Genomic DNA, 18711 nt, shown 5'->3' on the forward strand with positions numbered 1-18711 from the left:
CCCACCCGATAGGCAGGAGCGGGAGCCCGGTGGCGATCAGCAATGCGCCGGTTCTGCTCTGCGGAGCGCAGCAGAGCGGTGCGTGCGTCCCTCCACGTCCTGCGACAACGGCGGAGATGGTGCTGGACCGAGGGGACGGAGATGTAATCCTCCTGAGCAGGAAACAAGGGTGGCTGGTATCCCAGGGAGCATTCGAACGGGGACATGCCGGTGGCAGCACAGGACATGGAATTGTGGGCATACTCGATCCAAGAGAGATGGTCACTCCAAGCCGAGGGGTTGCGCGCAGCCACACAACGCAGCGCGGTTCCGAGGTCCTGATTGGCTCTCTCAGCCTGCCCATTAGTCTGCGGCTGGTACCCTGATGACAGGCTGACAGAGGCCCCCAGCGCTCGGCAGAAGGCCTTCCACACTTGGGAAACGAACTGGGGACCACGGTCGGAGACGAGGTCAGCGGGAATCCCGTGGAGGCGAACGACATGCTGCACAAGCAGCTGGGCAGTCTCTGTGGCAGTGGGGAGCTTAGGAAGCGCAATGAAGTGAACCGCCTTCGAAAATCTGTCCACAACGGTGAGTATTACAGTGTGGCCCTTAGAGGGGGGAAGACCAGTCACAAAATCCAGGCCAATGTGGGACCAGGGCCGACCAGGAACAGGGAGAGGGCGTAACAGACCAGCAGGAGGTTGATGGGAGGACTTGGCCCGAGCACACACCGTGCAGGCAAGCACGAATGCCCGGGTGTCAGCGTCCATCGCTGGCCACCAAAAGTGCCTCTTCAGGAGGGACAGGGTGCGGCCCACGCCAGGGTGACAGGCAAAGCGCGATGTGTGGCCCCACACCAGAACTTGAGAGCGAACCGAACTGGGGACAAAGAAACGGTTAGGAGGGCCGTTGCCCGGATCTGGTTCGGTGACTTGGGCCTTCCGGATGAGGGACTCTATCTCCCAGGTGACAGCAGCAACCTTGAGGCAGGAAGGAGAGAGGATAGTGTCAGGGGAGGCCGGTGTGTTCATAGTGTTAAACTGACGGGAGAGGGCGTCAGGTTTGACGTTACGGGATCCGGGACGGTAGGTGAGGGAGAAATTAAACCGCCCAAAAAACAGGGACCACCGGGCTTGGCGGGAATTCAAGCGCTTAGCTGTCTGGATGTATGACAAATTCTTGTGGTCGGTCCAAACCACGAACGGCTGTTCTGCCCCCTCAAGCCAGTGCCGCCATTCCTCCAATGCCAGTTTCACAGCCAGCAGCTCGCGGTTACCAACATCATAGTTACGTTCAGCAGGTACCAGCCGGCGAGAGAAAAAGGCGCAGGGGTGAATCTTCTCATCAGAAGCTGAGCGCTGGGACAGGACCGCCCCCACCCCCGTGTCAGACGCATCGACCTCCACGATGAACTGCCTGGAGGGGTCAGGTTGGATAAGAATGGGGGCAGACGAGAAAAGTCTTTTAAGACCAGAGAAGGCAGTCTCCGCCTCAGGCGTCCAGGCAAATGGGCGGGCAGGAGAGGTGAGACGGGTGAGAGGTGCTGCAACCCTACTGTAATCACGGATGAACCTCCGGTAGAAATTGGCAAATCCCAGGAACTGCTGCAGTTTCTTGCGGGAATCGGGAACGGGCCAGTCTGTCACTGCACTGACCTTCTCGGGACAGGTCCTCACTTGCCCGCTCTCAATGATGAACCCAAGGAAGGATACAGAGGTGACACTGAACTCACACTTCTCGGCCTTCACATATAATTTGTTCTCCAACAGCCGCTGAAGAACTTGCCTGACATGCTGGAAGTGTTCCTCCTGGTTGCGAGAGAAAATAAGGATGTCGTCTAAATAGACAAAAACTGAGCGGTTGAGAAAATCCCGGAGGACATCGTTTACCAGGTTCTGGAACACGGCAGGGGCGTTAGTGAGGCCGAAGGGCATGACCAGGTACTCAAAGTGGCCGAGGGGGGTGTTAAAAGCAGTCTTCCACTCATCGCCCTCCCGGATACGCACCAGGTGGTAGGCATTGCGTAGATCCAACTTGGAGAAGACTGTAGCACCCTGCAGCGGCTCAAATGCGGAACTGATGAGGGGCAAGGCATACTTGTTTTTGACTGTAATGTTATTGAGTCCCCTGAAATCAATACATGGACGAAGAGACTTGTCCTTCTTGGCAACAAAAAAAAATCCTGCACCAACAGGAGAAGAGGAGGGTCTCATGAGGCCAGCCGAAAGAGAATCCTTAATATACTTCTCCATGGCCTCCCTCTCAGGACGGGACAAGTTATACAGGCGACTACTGGGCAAAGGGGCGCCGGGGAGGAGATCAATGGCACAGTCATAGGGGCGATGGGGAGGCAGGGTGAGTGCACGACACTTACTAAACACCTCTCCCAGGTCATGATAGATGGGGGGGACCAAGGAGAGGTCGGGGGTTTCCTGGGGCAAGGGGACACCTCCCTCTGTTGGAAACAGGGCAGACTGTAAGCAGGTGGAGTGACAAAAAGTGCTCCAACTCACCACCTTGCCAGAAGACCAGTGAAATTGGGGATTGTGCCGCTTGAGCCAGGGGTGGCCCAGAACCAGGGGAATAAGGGGAGACCGGATGACGTGAAACTGAAGCATCTCGTGGTGATTACCAGAAACAATTAACTCCAGGGGCTTAGTACAGTGAGTAACAAGGGCCAGGTGGCGGCCATCTAAGGCATTAGCGTTTAATGGAGAGGGTAATTGTTCCAACTGAATGCCAACCTGAGACGCGAAGCCGGCGTCGATGAAGTTCTCATCCGCTCCCGAATCCACAAGGGCCGATACCGGAAAGGGATGACCGAGGGACAGCAGAGTGGCATCCAGCGGTGAGCGTGCATAGTGAGGAACGGGGACGGAGGGGGCGTGGCTCAGCAGGGCCCCGAGTCTCACTGCCGAGCCCTGTCTTTTGGTCGTGACGGACAGGTGGAGATGAGATGCCCGGGCAGCGCACAGTACAGACACACTCCGGTCTTGATCCGATGAAGCCGCTCCGCTTGGGTAAGACGAGTGCGCCCCAGCTGCATGGGCTCCTCTTCAGTGACTGCATGTGTCACGGGGGCAGAGAGAGCAGCTCTCGGGAAGTGAGGAGAATAGGAAGCAGCGAGTGCCGGGGGTACGGAACTGCCTGTCCTCTCCCTACGCCGCTCGCGTAGACGATTATCCAGCCGGATGGAAAGGGAGATCAGTTCATCGAGAGTGTTAGACTCCTCCCTAGTAGCCAGCTCATCCTTAATTGACTCGCTGAGAGCGGAAAGAAAAAGCCCACATAGTGACCTGTCGTTCCAGCCCGACCTGGCTGCATGGGTCCGGAACTCGACGGAGAACTCAGCTACACTGCGGGAGCTCTGACGAAGGGAAATAAGCCGCTTGGCGGCGTCCCCTCCCTCTACTGGATGATCAAAAACCTTCCTCATTTCGGCTACAAAAAGCTCAAAATTATCGTTGACTGGGGAATCACTGTCCCATAATGCTGAAGCCCACTCTAATGCGTTACCCTTAAGTGACCCCATAATGTAGGCGATCTTAGCCTTTTCAGTGGGATAGGTGAGGGGCTGCTGACTGAAAACTAGTGAACACTGGATCAAAAAGGCTCTGCACATACCCATGTCCCCAGCGTAGCGCTCAGGCGCAGGAATGAGAGGCTCACGAGCTCGTGGCAGGTGTGTCGGGAGAGTGGGGGCCGGCGGAGGTGAAGCTGACGGTGGAGGCGCTGTGGTAAGGGGGGCTAGTAAGTCCAATTGCGCACCCATCTGAGTGACTCGGGTAGCGAGATTCTTAACGGCTTCCATAGCTTCCCGGAGGGCTTGGCTGTGCTCAGCAACCTGAGTGCCTTGGGCGGCGAGAGCTCCGCGGATGCTGTCCATGTCCGCTGGGTCCATCTTGGCCAGATCGTTCTGTTATGATAACGATTCTGAACCCAAGAGCAGACAAGAGACGGTGTTGAATTGATGCAAGGGGGTTTATTGAGTGAGGTGGAGGAGCAGGTAGAGGACGCGGAAACCGGGGGGAGGGTGAGGCAGGCGAGCTGGAGTGCGTGATCCGGATAACTGCAGGCAGAGGGAAACAGAGTTAGGTTGTGGTCAAAGGCAACAAGAGACGAGAGTTCGGTAGCGAGGTAACAAGGTAACAAGGTAAACTGGAGCCGGGTACGTATCATTACCACTGTAGAGCGAAGTACGATCTGGCACCGACAGCAGGGAATCCAAGGGTTTATGAAGGGGAGTTGATTGGAGATGACGACCAGGTGAGCATGATTGCAGATGACGGCCAGGTGTGAAGTGAGACCGACAGGGGGAGTGGCAAACCCAGGAGGAGGAAAAACACAGCAGACTGCTGTGACCACAACAAACGTTATGCTATAAACGAACTACAGAGTACAGCAGGGTCGCAGGACTTCAACGTCACGCCAACTTAACATCTTTTCAACTGACTTTCGCACGCTTGCATATATTAACAACGCTTTTCCTTTTAGCCGCACTGAGTTTAACTGGAACTCATGGCTCTAGAACAGGGGCAAACAAACTTAGCGGGAGTGTTTACGTGTTCGGAGTAATGACGTACAACGTCCTCAACAACTTCTGTAGTCCTATTCAGCCACTTGTTAACAACCATCGTTTTCCAGACGCGTGGGGGGGGGGTCACTGCTGATGGATTTAATGTCGTGGAACAAAACGTGATCCCTCTCTTAATCTTGTGTCAACCACAGACCTTATTTCAAGCTATTCTCCCAAATCCTACGAAGAAATCTCACTGATTCTGAGACGAGGGAACTGGAAGTGGTAAAATGCTAACTCACTTCCAGGTTGTTGGACTCGTTCCTGCACCACTCTGTTGTCAGTAGTTTATAGAATACAATAAAATAAAAATTAATTAATTCAACTCAAAGACATACCTATAAATAGCAAAACCGGAGGAACTGATAATGCTGGAGTGGTCTCTTAATTTTTCCCGGAGCTGTATGGTGCTGGTATCTATGAAGGTTAGATATGGTGCAAAAAGTGAGAGCTTGTAAAACCTGATGTGACCACATGTAGAGTACAATGTGAGAACTTGCAGGAAAAAAATCTGAGCTTGTGAGCATACATTTACACTTGTATAAAGTATCCACGTATCTGAACAAAATTTGAAGTCACAGACGAAAAAATAAACGTTTTGTAGCTTGTAGGAAAAAAAATAACTTAGTGAATAGTGATGCAATTTTCACTTGTAGAAAAATATATGTTTTTTCAATATATTTTCCATCTCAACTGCAACTTGGTTATTACAACCTCTCAAATCAGTCATTACAACTTCACGAATCTGCTCTGTGGCAGTCAGGGGCGGCGCCAGAGTATTTTTTCTGGTTCAACTACGGTGGGGCTAACCCATACAGCGGTGGGGCTCAAATCAATGCCATAATTTCAATGTGAATATATATTCAATAAAACAACACTCTCCCACAGCTAAAAACACGCACACACAGAGAGACACAGACAGACAGAGAGCGAGAGAGAGAAAGAGAGAGAGAGACGGTGTAGTTAATAGTTACGTTGTCCTAAAGCCATGTCTACCACACAACAGCCAAGAGTCAAAACACATCTCCAACAAATTAAGTACGCTAATTAGGCAACAAGACAAGGAAGAGCACCACCACTACCCAATAAATGTCGGCAGGTGAAGCAGAAAGTCGCGTCCATCTCAACCGAATATTCAAGCCAGCTGTATGTGCCAAACCAGGCAGCATTGAAAGATCTCTGCTGGTTACCTATTAGCCTTGAAGGGTACATTTTCCAGATGGGGCGCCGCGGTCCATCCCCGGGTCGTTGGCTAATGTCAGTGGTAGCATAAGCATCATGGCGAGAGTCCGTGCCCGCAGTGGTTGGCTGTGGCTGGCCATGCCAGCCCCTTTCCTCTTCCTCCTGCTCCTGCTGCTGCTCCATCCCCTGCTCCATCTCCTCTTCTTTTTGGTCATGTTCGTCCGGCCGAGCCTGGCACATGGAAGACACGGGACCGGAGTGGTCGTCTTCCCCTGCAGGTGTCAAAGGTGTGTCCTTATCCAACACGCCCCCGCCACCGCCATCTGTTGTTCCGTCCCACGATGTTTAAAAACAAATGTATCAGTGATAAAGTTTGACCTGAGCTTAATAGGCTATGAGCACAATAGAACTTCAGGTTAACTTCCGTGTGTTGAGTGTAGCTGGACTACTTCCGGTAGGTTGTGTTGTTGTGGAGATTGGAGACACTAGTTTAGAGTAGCTGCTAATAATTTGATTGACAAAGTTTAAATATGAGTGGATTTCGGGTGAAAGAGAGGCGGTTGGCGTATCAACGCGTGAAAAAGACCGCGCTCCATTGTTGCGTACCACTTACGAATTTGTCGAGGTACAATAGTACTATAAGCTTCCAGAGCTTTCCAGTGGATGTGTCGGTGAGAGCCGAATGAATGGTAAGAGTACGGCGGGACGACTTCACCCCAAGCAAGACGAGTCGTGTTCGCAGCTGGCAAAACATCTACTGACTTGTATTTTAATTAATAAATTATTCATTTGAAATCTATTTCAACTTGGTCTCCCTTCATGTTGTTTAATTTCCCTCAACTGGGCCTGACTCATTGAATATTAGTTGGTTTTATGGTACGGCTAACACAATTCTGGTTGGGCTATAGCCCAACGCGACCACACACTTTATAAAGTCAGGCAACACTAAACAGGCTCAGTGTGATGCTGTTTATATTACCTTACTTTAATCACCATCTGTTCGCTGTTATTGATCATTGTGAAGAGCAGGCAGGCCATTTCCCTGTTTTGTAATAGCAGCTATCAGATGGAATCAATACATTGGCTGCACTGGTTGCCATGTCCAGCTATCACAAGTAAAATCATAATGAAAAATATGCCGGCAAAATATACCTGTAGAAAACAGCTTATGGCACAATATGATAGCAAGTAGTCAAGATAGTCAAAATAGCTTCGGTTGCTATGATAAAATCACCCATTTTATACCAGAGAAACTTTCATAATGGCGTTGGGATGCCAAAAAGCGTCAATTCAGACTGAACCAAATACACTGATGGGGATAGGGGGTATGCATCAGCTGCTTGTGTGACAGTCAGACAGTAGTCTGTCCAGCGGCCGCTGCGTGAGTTAACGGGAGAAGTAGTTATTTAATTGACCTGGCTGATGATTAAAAGCAACACGAGCATCGACCCGACGCGGCGCCTCATTCTTGTTGTTGTTGTTGTTGTTGTGAGGACCACCTTAATAACTGGTGTTGGGGAGAAAATCAGCGACGTAAACAGTGAAGTCATGACGCAGCACCAGTCGGGCTCTGGGCGGTGAAAACACAACTGGGGCTAAAAAGAAGAGCTGGTTCGGAACCACCAGAGCACTAGCACTGAGCTAGAACTGGAACTGGTTTGGTGGAAAGGGGCATATGACTGTGACTGTGAGTAGTGACTGACCAGAGATTGCGCCTCGTACTTCTGGTTGCTCTGCTCCTTCGCTCAAACCCCACTCCCTCCCTCACATCTACAAGTGAAAATTACTTTAGCGGTACATTAATTGCAAAAAGTGTAGCCAAAGTCAAGGCAGCAGATTCGTCGATTTATACTGCCACAGAGCAGATTCGTGAAGTTGTAATGACTGATTTGAGAGGTTGTAATAACCAAGTTGCAGTTGAGATGGAAAATATATTGAAAAAACACATATTTTTCTGCAAGTGAAAATTGCATCACTAAGTTCATTTTCTACAAGCTACAAAACGTTTTTCTTCTGTGACTTCAAATTTTGTTTACAGATACGTGGATACTTTATACAAGTGTAAATGTATGTACACAAGCTCAGATTTTTAGTTTGTAAGTTCTCACATTGTAGTTTTACAAGCTCTTGCATTTTGCACCATATCTACCTTCATAGTGTCTCTGCTGATACCCCTCTGCCTGTGTCAGAGTGTGAACGTTATGCTATGACGCCCTCAGGGCTTCCTGTACGTGTTTGGAGGATTGCTGGATTCTGCATACACCAAGTGGAGATGTCCCCTCTGGGTGTTTGATATTGGTGAGTTTCACTGTGGAGGTGCATGATATAACACATTTGCTATTCTCAACTAATGCTCAGGCTTCACCAAGAAAACGTGTTATTGCACGTCAGCTCCAGCCCCACGCCTGCAGGCCCCAATGATAATACGGCTGCAGCGCTACAGTTAAGAAGAGGAAACTTTATATTTATCTGGAACAGAAAGCTATAATATTATGCCACAACACAAAATGTTGGGAAATGCTAACCATGTAAACAATTGTTTGTATTGTTTATTAGCTACACTATGCTGCAGCTGTGACACAATAACAGGACATGATTCCTGCTGTACAAATACCACAACCTGTTGGGTCCTGTGTGTGTGTGTGTGTGTGTGTGTGTGTGTGTGTGTGTGAGTGTGTGTGTGAGTGTGTGTGTGTGTGTGTGTGTGTGTGTGTGTGTGTGTGTGTGTGTGTGTGTGTGTTTGAACAGTTATATTTTGCATCAGTTTTGCAACAGCTCGTGTCTTGTACTTGACATTGGCCTGTGATGTAAGTATTATTATTGTTGTTCAAATTAAATAATGAACATGCACTGAAAAAAGGGGGGGTTGTTCAATTTACAAATATGCAGTTAATCTATGAGACACAATTTATTAATCTTTCCATCAATCAATCATGTACAACTATTTGAATATTGAGGGAGGTCCTTTCTATAAGTCTCAGTCATGTTAAGAAATAAGTTCTGTTTATCTCTGTGACTCCACTGGGCACATACGTACGTCAGCAGCTTGCTCTGCAGCCGATTATACAGCTTCTAATTATTATTGGCAAATGTGTTATTCATAAATCATAATGGTCGACTCAAAACCCTACTTTAATTGTTTTGTAATTGAACTTGAACAATATGGCACTTTAATGGACAGCATGAAAAGCGGAAAAGAAGGCATAAACATTTAACATTTGATTTGATTTCTTAAAGGATGAATTTTTGACTCCATGGTGCATTAAAACATTTATGTTACTGTTTTCTATGGCAATCGTCTTAAAGCTTTTTTGTTGTAAACAAAAGAGTAAGCTGATACTGTTCTCAGGAGTTGTCTACGAGGTAAAAGTTGGGCTATAAAATGTGTATTTATTGAAACACCAGATGCTATATAGCCAAAATGTTGTGAATGGCCTGTTTTTTGTTTAATAGCTTGACTACACTGAAAAGCTAGAGGGCTTTTGATTTAAAACGGATACAGGATGTGAAAAAAACATTTTCAGGTCAGACACTATGTGCAACTTATGTACATATTAAAATCATGTGAATCCAACAGCCTTTTTTTCAGTTTGGTCACCCCCAAATAAAGTTTAAATATCCCAAACACATGTTCAGTCCAGCTTTTATTGATTTTTTTAAGTCCAAATTGGGTCCAGTAAAGGGTTGTATTTGGATTTTAATTCAAAGGAAACTTTCAAAACTATATGTAGCAGATAGCCAGCATTTCTTTATTAAAATACACATGTGGACTCCCACATTGTTTCATAAGATGTTCTGTTTATTGAAAACAAAGTATTTTACAGTAATTCTTGTAAGTATATAATGTTTCTTTTGGTGGCTTTTCACATTCCATTTTACACTTTACTTGACGAATGAATTGGTTGCATGGTCCTTGTTGCAGCTCTGATCGACACATCTCTATTAGGAGTCTGTCTGACATTACCTCGCCGTCATTATTGAATAAAGGATTCATCCTTATCTTTTTTTAACTAAGTTCCACTTTGTTTTCCTTTGTTGTGTTTCAGCTCAGCAGAAGTGGATGCACTGTCAGAACAAGTTGCGCCCCCCTCAGGTACACAGCGCCTGCCATGTGGAAATGATTTCAAAAGTGTCTTTATTAGCATTGTTACTGACAACAAAATGGAACTGATTTTTTTATTAATGGAACTGAACACTTTTTTTTTTTTACTTAGTTTTTATTTCAAATTCACTTTCAATATGCATGTTCACATTTTGGTCAACAGTTCTTACATTTTCATTTAGCTGTATCTACATAGCCAGCATAAGAAAAGAAAAAGAGAACAAACAAAAAAAACATACAAATAGTAATAATAAAATAAAACCGCAAAGGGGGGGGGGGCATCCATAAGTGTGTGAGTGTGATTGTGTGTGCACAAAGGTGCATTCAGAGCCATTCAATACACCATAATCAGGAGGTTAAGGACCCTGAAGTGGTTTGAAAAATGTGGAGGAACCAGAATGAACTTACTGGATCAGCACAGTTGCGGCATGACTCCACCTTTTGTGAAATATGTTTGTCTTGATCCTTAGAGAATATGTTATTTGTTCCATCTGATAGACTTCCCACACCTTTTCAGTCCATAAGTTGTATGTCGGAGGCTTTAACCACTTAATTGTGATACATTTAATTGCTGCTGTAAGCAGTACTTGTAGGAGATATTTCTGAGCTCTTCCCTCAATGCCTTCTGGTGAACTGAACACTTTTAAAGGTCCCCTATTATGCAAAATGCACTTTTTAATGTCTTTTATGCATACATACTGTATGTGTCCCCGGTGTGTAAGGAGACTCACTAAGTGTCAGAAAATACAACCCTCTGTCTTCTCCTCCTTACCCACATCTCTAAAAACGTGGGTACAAACGAGCTGATCGTCATAACCGAACTGTGGGCCTGGCTTTGCATTGAGCTCCTGGAATTTACATAACTTATCATTCATACATTACCTAAAGTAGCATCCACAAACACTCACACACTGTCGGCCATCAGGAGCAATTTGGAGTTAGGTATCTTGCCCGAGGACACGTTGACGTGTTAACTGCAGGGGCTGGGGATCTAACTTCTGACCTTTTGGGTGGTTAACTGCCAAGCCTTCTGAGCCACCCTGTTCCACTTCATGAAGAAGAAGAAATACTTATCTTCAGCAGTAGCAACTAACAAAGCTCAAACTCACTGTCAGCAAGGGAGCAAGGTGTGTTCTGAACTAATGTTGATGGCTACTAAAATAACGAAGGGAGACGTCCGTTCATTTCAGATGTTTACTAAAATAAAGAACTTAACATATTTACAGCGAGTGGTTGGCTTGAATTGTCAGCATCCTTAACAACATAGAACAATGGCCGCTGTACGACCTACAACACTGCGTATGTGACGTAACACGCACAATGTCCCATGGGTAATGAAGTCCATTTCAAGTCCATTTCCTAAGTATATCCCAACTTAAATGACCTAAAGTCCCTTTTTAATCTAATCCCATATCTGAAACATGAACTGTTATTCTTAACACTTACTTATAAATTGACTAACTTATTAAATGTTGCTTTTAACTATTCCTTTTAAATCATCTGTTCTAAATAAATTCTCTTCCTAACAAATAAATTCACAACATCCTCCCCCCCATAAACTACTGTTTATACTATTTCCAACGGATACAGAAGCTGGATGGGCCTCCGCAGAACAGTCCCTGTGCTAGTGCGAACTGCACATGACCTCACAAGGCCATCACGACCAGGAAACAGCTCTTCGATCTTCCCCAGCTTCCAGCTCTGCCTTGGGGCGTTGTCTTCTCCGATGAGCGCAACATCGCCAACCTTCAGCGAAGAAGGCTGTGGGGTGTCATAGCGACGGGCCGACTTCAGATCCAACAGATATTCCTTCTGCCAGCGGTTCCAGAAGTTGGTCACGAGTCGTTGTCTGTAGCGCCACCTCTTGGTCATCTCCTCCTTGTTGGCTGTTGGACGGTTGATCTCAGCTGGAAATGACTTAGGAGGCAAGCAAGTCAGTCTCTGACCCACCAAGAAGTGGGCAGGGGTCAGTGGTTCTGGCTCATCCACATCATTGGACACATACGTGAGCGGCCTTGAGTTTATTACGGCTTCAGCTTCGGTCAGCATGGTGCACATCTCTTCAAAGTTGAGTTTAGCTTTGCCAAGCACCTTTCTGAGAATGATTTTGACTGATCTAACAAGCCGCTCCCAAAATCCGCCCCACCAGGCTGCTCTTTCAGCGATGAACCGCCAGGTGATGCCCTTCTCTGAGAAGAACTCTCGTAGTTGTGGATCTTTAATTCGTTGCCAGAGCTCCTTTAGATCTTGATCTGCCCTCTTGAACGTCTTGGCATTATCTGAATAGATCACCTTGCATAATCCTCTTCTGGAGATGAATCGTTTCAGAGCTAGTAAGAAGTGTTCCGTGGACATGTCTGAGACTAACTCTAAGTGGATCGCTCTGGTCACAGCACACGTGAAAAGTGCTATGTACGCCTTTGTCATTGAGCTCTGTATCTTCACATAGAGTGGCCCGGCAAAGTCCACACCGGTAACTTCGAATGGTGGTGATTCTGTTATCCTGTCCCTTGGCAACGGTGCAGTAGTCTGTTGCCCAGGCCTTGCTTTGAATTTCCTGCAAAGTACACATCCGGACACCACCTTCCTCACTATCTGCCTTGCCTTAAGAATCCAATATTTCTCTCTTGTCTGCACTAAAGTGTCTTGTACACCTGCATGGCATATTTGCTCATGTTGATTCTGCACCACCATCTCTGTGTATTTGTGTTTGCTGGGCAAAATCCAGGGGTGTTTTTCTCTGTAAGAGAGATCTGAATGCTGTAGCCGTCCTCCAACACTAAGCAATGCGTCTTCATCCAGAAATGGTTTGAGCTCCCGTATCCTGGAGTCAGTGTTGGGGCATTTCCCTGCTATCAGCAGATCCATTTCGGAGCAGAAACTTTCTCTTTGAGTCACCTTCGTCCAATATTTTTCTGCTTCATTCAGCTCTTCCGCTGTCAGTTCACCGCTCACCTTAGATCTTGAGCGTGCGTTGGTGATGAATCTCTTGATCCAGGCTGTCACTCGGAACACTCTTTTTAGTTTGCTGTACTTCTCTAGACATAAGACAGGACTTAGGAAGTCTGGCTCTTGCTGAACAGCCTGTACTGTAATCTGGTATTTGGATCGGAGTTCAGATCCGACCTCCTCTTCCTGAACATCTTCCTGAGTACTCTGTGAGTGATCAGCTGTCATTAGAACATAAGGTCCTTTCCACCACAATGTGCTCTGCTTCAGGTCCTGTACATTTAGGCCTCTGGTGGGAAGGTCGGCTGGGTTAAGTTTCCCCTTGCAGTGAGACCAGGACTGTGGGTCGGTTAGGGTCTGGATTTCTGTGACTCTATTCGCTACGAACTGTTTCCACCTATGAGCAGAGCCGCAGATCCAGTGCAGAACTATCATTGAATCTGTCCACAGTCTGAGTTGTGTCTTGTCTAGCTGCAGCGCTTTCATGAGTGTGTCCCCCAACCTGGCTGCTATCACGGCACCCATCAGCTCCAGGCGTGGCAGAGTCATTCTTTTAAGCGGGGCCACTCTTGACTTGGATGCAACCAGGCTTATGGTCACTTCTCCTTCCCTTGTTTTTCCTTCGATGTAAGCGACTGCACTGTAAGCTCTTTCGCTCGAATCACAGAATACATGCAGTTTTAGCTCTTGGTTGTTCTGCTGTGGCATATGCGTTTTGTACCATCGTGGGATTGACACCTCATGCAGTTGAGGGAGCTCTGAACACCACTGTTGCCACTTCTTTGTCATGTCGGGTGGCAGCTCCTCGTCCCACTGGAGCCCTCTCTCCCACATCTCTTGGAACATGATCTTGATCCTAATCGTGAAGGGTGTCAAGAATCCCAATGGGTCAAAGATTCGAGCAGAAGACTGCAGAACACTTCGTTTTGTGTTTTCTCTATCCTTCAGGATATCCAGCAGCCCTCTGAGGTCGAACACAAAGTCATCAGTGGCCGGTCTCCACACCAAGCCCAGCACCTTGAGAATGGACCCGTGTGGTTCTGGCTGAGCAACGCAATCCATCGAGCTCTCCTGCCATTTCTCTTTGAGCTCAGCAGAGCTCGTCATCCATTTGCATAGCTCCATGCCTGCTTCAGACATTATGTTCTTGGCCGTTTTTGTCACTGTATAGGCCTCTGTCACCTCACTTGAACTTGAAATAAAGTCATCGACATACAGTGAGGAGCTGATGATTCCTACCACCTTTGGGTGTTCTGATTCGTACTGTCTTAGATGCTTCCTAATGGTGGCTGCGAGTAGGAATGGGCTTGACGAAGCTCCAAACACCACCCTCGTCATTCTGAGCATGCGCAGCTTCATGTCCTTGTCCAGTGTTGGTGGACCTGTGAACCACAGGAATCTCACGGCGTCCCGATCTCTTTCTGTGAGTGAAATCTGCAGAAATGCTTTCTTGATGTCTGCCATATAAGCAACTTCATGCAGTCTAAACTTGATCAAAACACTCATCAGATCTGGATTCAGATTGGGGCCGGTTAAGAGACAGTCGTTCAGTGAGGGACTTCCATCTTCGTGAGATGAAGCATCGAATACGACTCGCAGTTTTGTTGTCGCCTTGTCTTCCCTCAGTACAGCATGATGGGGTAAGTAGTATGTCTGAGTGTCTTGCGGTGATGCACGCTCCTTTGGCACATCCTCAGCCATTCCTTGCTTTAGGTAGTCTTCCACGACTTCGTTGTATCTGCTGTACAGAGTGACATCTTTGCTCAGTTTCCTTTTCAAACTCTCCAGTCTCTTTTTGGCTATGCGGTAGTTGTCTTTAAGTGGTGGATGATCTTGTCGCCATGGCAACTCCACTTGGTAACGCCCGTCCTTGAGAATGGAGGTTTCTTCAAACCGCTGCAATGCTTCCGCATCCTCTGGGCTCTCAGGCTTCTCACTTGTGATGCCCAGGGACTCGAGCTCCCAGAACGCATGCAGTTGTTTGTCCATCTGTGCATCGTTGCTGAGCAGTATGTTCATGCATGTTGACTCCGTCATGCTGGACACTGCCATTGGGCCTTGCACTGCCCATCCAAATGTGCTCTCTAGTGCCACTAGGCTCTTGGTCAGTCTTTCCACTCGGCCAGACACTATCTGCCAGTAATAATCAGAGCCAATTAGCACAGAAAGTTCTGGTTTGTAATCTCCATCACAGTCAGCTAATTGGAGACCTCTTCTTTTCATCTCTTTCTGTATGTGTTCACCTGGAACCCTCATCAGTGCTGTGCACACTTGTGGGGTCACAACAGCTTCTATCTCAATTCTCTTCTGCTTATCCCACACATTCTCCAAGCTGAGCTTCACTATGTTGCGACTCACCGTTGTTGGAGCAGAGGAGCCAAATGTGTGAAGAGTAAGCGTTCCTTGTCTGGTAACAGGTAGCTGTAGCTCCTTCACTACATTCTCATGCACAAAACTCCCCTGACTGCCTCCATCTAGCAGGCAGCGGACCATCTTCCTGCTTGTGGGCCCTACGGCCCATGCCTTGGTGGTCTGTAACAGCACTGTGTTCTCTGCTTTAGGAATTACTGAGCTTACAAGTGTGTCTGTGTTGGTTGACACATCAGGTGGGGGTGCCAGATTTTTCTCACACACGGCTGCATGATGCCTGCCACCACATGTGGCACATGACACACCCTTCGTCTTGCAAAACTTAGCAATGTGTTTGGATCCCAGACACACAAAGCACCTGCCTAGCCTTTTCAGTTTTTCTTTGCGTGCTGGCACATCGTGGTCTGGACATTTCTCGGATTTGTGTTCAGCACTATCACAAAACAAGCAATTGTTGACTTTCTGTTCAGTAATGTGTAGCGCAGCTGCAGATGTCATATTTGGTTTCTTTATTTTCATGTCACTAGCTGAATGTGATTTGCTGCTGAATTTATTAGTGAACTGGCTTTCTCTCTGATTAAATGATTTCATCATCTGTACAGTTCTCTCTCGGGTCTGAACCTCTGTCTGGAGGAATTTAAGCACATTGTCCACTTTCCACTCATCATTGTCACCTCTTTGACGGCTGTATTCAAGAGCCATGTCATCTGGCATCATCTGGAGCAATATTGGGCATAACATTCCACCATAGGTGTCTGATACCACTCCTAATGATTGTAGGCTTCTGGTTTGAACTTCACATTCATCATACAGCTGTCTTAAGGCAGTGACATCAGATGATCTCTTTACAGGAGTGAGATTCAGTAGCTTTGACATATGTGCATTTACAATGAGATCTTTCCTTCCAAATCTTTTTTGAAGTAATTCGATTGCAGCATCATAATTACTGTCTGTCAGTGTGAGCCCTGCTACTGACTTTGCAGCTGTTCCAGTAAGATACGTTTTCAGGTAGGTAAACTTCTCTTTCTTGCAGAGTGCACTGTTGTTATGAATAGCAGTCTCATACTGGCTCCAAAATTCCTGCCATAAGCTTACATCTCCGTTGAACTTGTCAATTTGTAATTTTGGCAGTCTCACTGTCTGTCTATTTGCAGTACTAGCATCACTTTGCCGAGTAGGCGGGGGGTTACTCACAGTCTCGCTGATCACTCGGTGAGCACGCGTCTTTACCTCAATGAGGCGGTCTCTGTAATCTTCTGCGAGTTCAATCTCCGCCTCCACATCTTCCAGTGAAGTGTGTTCCTCCACTATGTTGTCAAGCTCGCGCAAAGTGTCCTCCTTTGTCGACAATACAGCTAACATCTCCCGCACACGGTTGAGATCCCTCTGTTGGTCTTCCTTTCGCAGTTCAACATCAATCTGGTTGATCACTCGCGTAGTGGAGCTACGAATCGTCCGACGTTTCCTTCTCGCCCTTTCTCCTTGCTCCGCTACAAGTGGTCTCTCTTCAGCCGGGTCGTCAGCCATCTCGTTCTAATTCCCGGGTTTCGGCACCAAAATGTTCTGAACTAATGTTGATGGCTACTAAAATAACGAAGGGAGACGTCCGTTCATTTCAGATGTTTACTAAAATAAAGAACTTAACATATTTACAGCGAGTGGTTGGCTTGAATTGTCAGCATCCTTAACAACATAGAACAATGGCCGCTGTACGACCTACAACACTGCGTATGTGACGTAACACGCACAATGTCCCATGGGTAATGAAGTCCATTTCAAGTCCATTTCCTAAGTATATCCCAACTTAAATGACCTAAAGTCCCTTTTTAATCTAATCCCATATCTGAAACATGAACTGTTATTCTTAACACTTACTTATAAATTGACTAACTTATTAAATGTTGCTTTTAACTATTCCTTTTAAATCATCTGTTCTAAATAAATTCTCTTCCTAACAAATAAATTCACAACAAGGTGTGGTCGACGTAAACAGAAATCAGGACTTCATTGGTTAGTGTGTTGGTGTTAAAGTGCACACTGACTGTCCTTGGAACCTCACAACTGAAATGTAGAAAGCCTAGTGATAATAGACTCCTGGGATTTGTCAGTTAATAGGTGTGTGTGTGTGTGTGTGTGTGTGTGTGTGTGTGTGTGTGTCTGCATGTAGAGCCAGCCCACCAACAGGAAGGGCCACAGTGCCGTGGTACTGGGCTCCTCCATGCTGCTGTACGGAGGACTCATCGACATGAAGGGATCCTCACAGGACTTCTGGAGTCTGGATTTTGGTGAGTTTTTTTAATCCCACAAACCCAAACCCAAGTTGTCAGACACATTTACAGGACAACAGGGATCAAGCCTCATTCATTTTGTAACTGAGCCTCACTTAAAACAGTCGCCATATGTCAAAAATATGATTTGATTTAATTACTACTTTTCCAGGAAAAGGATATGGCTGACACAGCCAAGTTTGAATTAAAGAATAATTCTGTTCAATGCATTTGTGAGCACTTCAGATCACACACACACGGTAAAATGATGTAAGGAGAGGATGGATTCCAGCAAAAACTGTGTTTATTAACAACAAAATGACAGCCAGCCACATTAGGCACAAGCTAAACAGAAAATCGCCCGTTGTGTACGGGAGGTGTCAGAGTAGGTCCTCATCTCAGGACCCAGTCTACTGCAAGACACCAGAACCAGGTTACCAACATGCTTTTATTTAGTGACTGATTACCTGATTCTGGTCAGCTGTCTGGCCTCCGGCTGAGCCACTCCCATCACTCCAGCAGCTGGCGCACTAACCACACCCTGCTGCCACAGCATTATATTCCTGATACATTGGAAGATGCACTTATGGTTTCCTCTAATATATAATCCTTGACTAAATATCTTATAATTGCATAGTTCAGTGAAGAAACTGAAACGTTGAATTTAATTAAATGCATTATGTTAACAAAGTTCACATTCACTGTTGTAGGTTAGTTGTACCAATTTAAACTTCATATTATTTCTTCCAACTAACTTAATACAGTTATGTGAATTCTGTTGACATAATACAAAGTAGTGATTGATTAGAAATGTTTATTTTTTCAACAGTTGAATGAAAGAGGTAAATGTGAGACTTTTAAGTGCCATTTGCAAATGCCTTCAGATATTTAAAGTTTCCCTTGTGAAGATAATCCCCATGTATTACTTAATGTAGTGTAACATCAGTGGAAGAAGTGCTCATCACCCCACAGTTTCCTGCTCACAGACGTTTAATATTGTGACAGTAACACGTAGGTGTTTACTTTTCTCTCATGACAGATTCCATGTCCTGGTCCCTGCTGAGCGGCTCTCAGCAGGCCTCATTGGGCCCCGGCCCCCGACACAGTCACTCAGCCGTGGCCCACCAGGGCTGCATGTACCTGTTCGGGGGCCTGAAGGGCCTGCGGGAGCAAAGGGACTTCTGGAAGTGGGATTCCTGCAGCCGTATGTGGAGTCCCCTCAGAAACAAGTGAGCAGTCACATGATCTGTCCTGGGGGGGGGGGGGGGCTGCAAAACAGCACT

General features: G+C 46.7%; 1 protein-coding gene across 1 annotated transcript in view; it reads left to right on the top strand.

Moving 5' to 3' along the window:
- si:dkey-3d4.3 (ras guanine nucleotide exchange factor F) overlaps positions 1-18711 on the top strand; it is a 34010-nt gene that overhangs the window by 13642 nt on the left and 1657 nt on the right. Inside the window, exons 4-7 of the mRNA XM_063888210.1 lie at positions 7960-8038; positions 9787-9833; positions 17329-17446; positions 18468-18657. Coding sequence (XP_063744280.1) covers positions 7960-8038; positions 9787-9833; positions 17329-17446; positions 18468-18657 — 434 coding nt within the window. The remainder of the gene's footprint in view (positions 1-7959; positions 8039-9786; positions 9834-17328; positions 17447-18467; positions 18658-18711) is intronic.

The sequence above is a fragment of the Eleginops maclovinus genome, chromosome 7, assembly GCF_036324505.1.
Source record: "Eleginops maclovinus isolate JMC-PN-2008 ecotype Puerto Natales chromosome 7, JC_Emac_rtc_rv5, whole genome shotgun sequence".
Taxonomy (NCBI): Eukaryota; Metazoa; Chordata; class Actinopteri; order Perciformes; family Eleginopidae; genus Eleginops; species Eleginops maclovinus.